Raw genomic sequence first — 2,837 nt, 5'->3', positions numbered from 1 at the left:
CCCGTGGACCCTTCATATCTTGACATCAAACTGTTGGCAGAGATCCATGACATACGCCGGCAGATCGCTGTCGTCCTCGACGTGGGGCGCCCTGGCCTCCTTCCGCGCCTGGTCGACTAGCCCCGGGTCGACGCCACTCATTACGGACCGCGCCCAGAGCTCGTCCTCGATCTCCTTGAAATCCTTCTTCGGTCGTCTGCTCTCCTCCTCGTCGTTGGGCTCCCGAGCGCCGAGGTTCTGCGTCGCGGAGGGGATTTTTTGTCCCGGATGCACCGCCGCCTCGTAGGTCTTCGTCTGCGCCTTCGTCGTCTTCTCTCCGAGTGGGCTGACGCACAGGGGGCCTTCCACGATCTTCTTCGTGAGGCCTGGGGTTCCGCTGGCCCCGCTCTCCGCCGCCGCGAGGATCTGGCAGACGTAGTGCGTGGCGTGTGGCTTGACTCCGAGGTCGTCCTGGATGCTCCTGACGATGTGCTCCATTTCCCGCCGGCTCAGCTGCGGCCAACGGCTGCGGTGTCGCTCCAGGAGGGCGTTGATGCTGTCATCGCTGTACAGCCCGGATTCTCGGATGTCACGCATGATCACTCTCTTCACCTCGACTAAATGCTGGTCCTCGAGCCTGGCTTTGACCGGGAGACGGTGCCGCGAGGCCGAACTGGCAGGGCGCCTGTTGGCCAGCCCCGTCCCCGGCCGCCTTGGCTTCACGCCAGGGTTCAGGACGCTCTCGGGAGTCGCGCCGCGGCTGCCTGTGTACGCGCTGTCCACACTGAAGTCCCCCGAGTCGCCAGCCTCGCCGCGGGACGAGCTGGTCAGGTCCTTGATGACGCCGCGCGCAGCCACGCTCGACCCGCCCTTCGCTGATTGATCCCTCCGGTAATTGTGCTCGTCACTCGTCGACTGGTCCCTCTCGTCGTAGCCGTCGAGGCCCCCTTTGCCCGGCTTCTCCGCTCTGTAGAACACATCGCGGCCGTCCTCGTCCTCCCGCTCGTACGTGCTGTCGCTGGGCTCCGAAGTCTCTCGGTATTCCTCGGGTTCCTCCTCCGAAGACACGTCGTTTTGCTTCTCACACACTTGCTTCACTTCCTCGTGCTCGTCCTCTGCCGGCGAAGTGTACAGGTCCGACGATGAATCCTGCGGCGCTGGCTTCGGCTTCCGTCGTGCCGGCTGGTAGCAGCGCTGGCTTAGGAGCTGGGATTTCTGGCGAGACTTGAGGATGCGGGGCTGATGCGGAAGGCTCTCGGTGAAGTAGTCCGAGTGTTTCTCCAGGACGTCGCTTGGTACAGGCACTCGCTTCTTTACTCTTACCGCTTTCAGAGTGGTTCGTAACTGCTGTAGAGACGGGGACGCACTTTTATCTACGCCGTCTGATTTCTTCCCTTTGTTCTTTTTGTGTTCAGCTGCCTTCTGGTGCCGTTCTGAGGAGCCATTTTTGACGCCTTTGGACACACTGCCCCGCGCGTTCTTTTGGCCAAATTTGCTTATCCTTTTCTTTTCGTGTTCGACGAGATCGGACAACACGCTATCCAGTCTGGACAAAAAGTCAGTCGTGTTATCTTTAACCTTAAAGTTAGTCCTATGTGGTACGGGGTCTGCGTTGTTCTGTACAAAATCGGTTTGGTGCTGCACGAGATCTGTTTGATATTGCTCTGGACTCGTTTGGTGCACGGTGAAATCTTCACGGTCGAGCGAGCCGTTCGTCAGCTTCGTTTTCCTTTTGCTCTGCTGGGATTTCGATCTGCTGCCGGGCCGGGACTTCGTGGGAGAACTCGATCTGGAGGAACTGGAAGAACTGCTGCTGGAGGATTTGTTGATTTTGCGGTGGGAGAGGCGTCGCCGGGACTTGCTGTCGTCCCTCTCCATTCGCCTGGACGCCCCCTCGAGCCGGCTCCGGGAGAGGGACCTGTTTCTCTGCAGGGACTTCTTCAGCGACACTTTCGAGGAGTTTTGTGCAGTGTCTTCGCTCTTGCTGGAGACTTTGCTGCGAGGAGGTTTGTCCCTGTACTTGGGAGGGCTCTCGAAGACCTCATCGCTCCCCTCGTCGTCGCTGCTCACGGGGCGCGATCTGTGCGACCCTCTGAGCTTCCTCTGCTTCCCCCGGTATTCGGTGTCCAAACTTTTCCGCAGGAAATTCGAGCTGGAAGCTTGAGCTCCCGAACTGTGTGTGTGCACCGTGCCGCCACCGTCATGACTTGCAGACCTCCCTTTCCCCCGCTCGCGGCTGCCGCCCTTGTTGGTTCTGCTGGAGTGCCACCACCGGTGACCCTGCTTCCCCTCCGCCTGCTTGTCCCCGTGCTGGCGCCCCCTCGCCCCCCCTCCCCACTGGCACGGCGGCGACGTCCTGATTTCCTCCTTGGAATTCTTGCACTCGTGGCACGAGGCTCGGCGTCTCGGGTGCTTGCATCTTCTGTAGAAGGTTTTCAATTTCGAAACCGTAGTCGTTAACAGTGACATTATTAAAGGTTTCTGCTGCGAGGCTTCGTGGCCCTCGAATATCCAGGTCGAGTCCGTGATTAATGTGGAATAATCGCTCAGCAGAGGACATCTCAGCGACTTTTTCTCTGCGCTGAAATCCCCTTTGACGACCACGTTTCTCAAGTGATTGTTGTTATCATCTGGAGAATTTACGGTCGTGCAAGGACCACTAAGCCACGAGGAATGGGAGTCGTGCGCGGTTGTGCCACGACCATCGGGCCATGAGCGAAGCGGATCGTGCGTGGTCGTGCAGGAGTCTGCAGGGAGAGCCTCCATCAGCAGCGGGACGTCAGCCTCATGGCCTCCACGCGCATAGAGCCTCTTGTGAGCCTCACTCGTCCAGGCGGGCAAGAGATCGCGTCGAGAGT

The 2,837-nt window shown here is 59.6% G+C and overlaps 1 protein-coding gene across 1 annotated transcript; it reads right to left on the bottom strand.

The window, feature by feature from the left end:
* Window positions 1-6: 6 nt before the first annotated feature.
* LOC119592227 (serine/arginine repetitive matrix protein 2-like) lies at window positions 7-2,837 on the bottom strand (the record flags this gene model as incomplete). Its single annotated transcript, XM_037941061.1, is given in 1 exon segment — window positions 7-2,837. A coding segment is annotated over 1 exon segment (2,733 nt). The 3' UTR covers window positions 7-12.

Source organism: Penaeus monodon, chromosome 29, assembly GCF_015228065.2.
Source record: "Penaeus monodon isolate SGIC_2016 chromosome 29, NSTDA_Pmon_1, whole genome shotgun sequence".
Lineage (NCBI taxonomy): Eukaryota > Metazoa > Arthropoda > Malacostraca > Decapoda > Penaeidae > Penaeus > Penaeus monodon.
The sequence above is the reverse complement of the archived record's forward strand: the minus strand, read 5'-3'. Positions and strand labels throughout refer to the sequence as shown.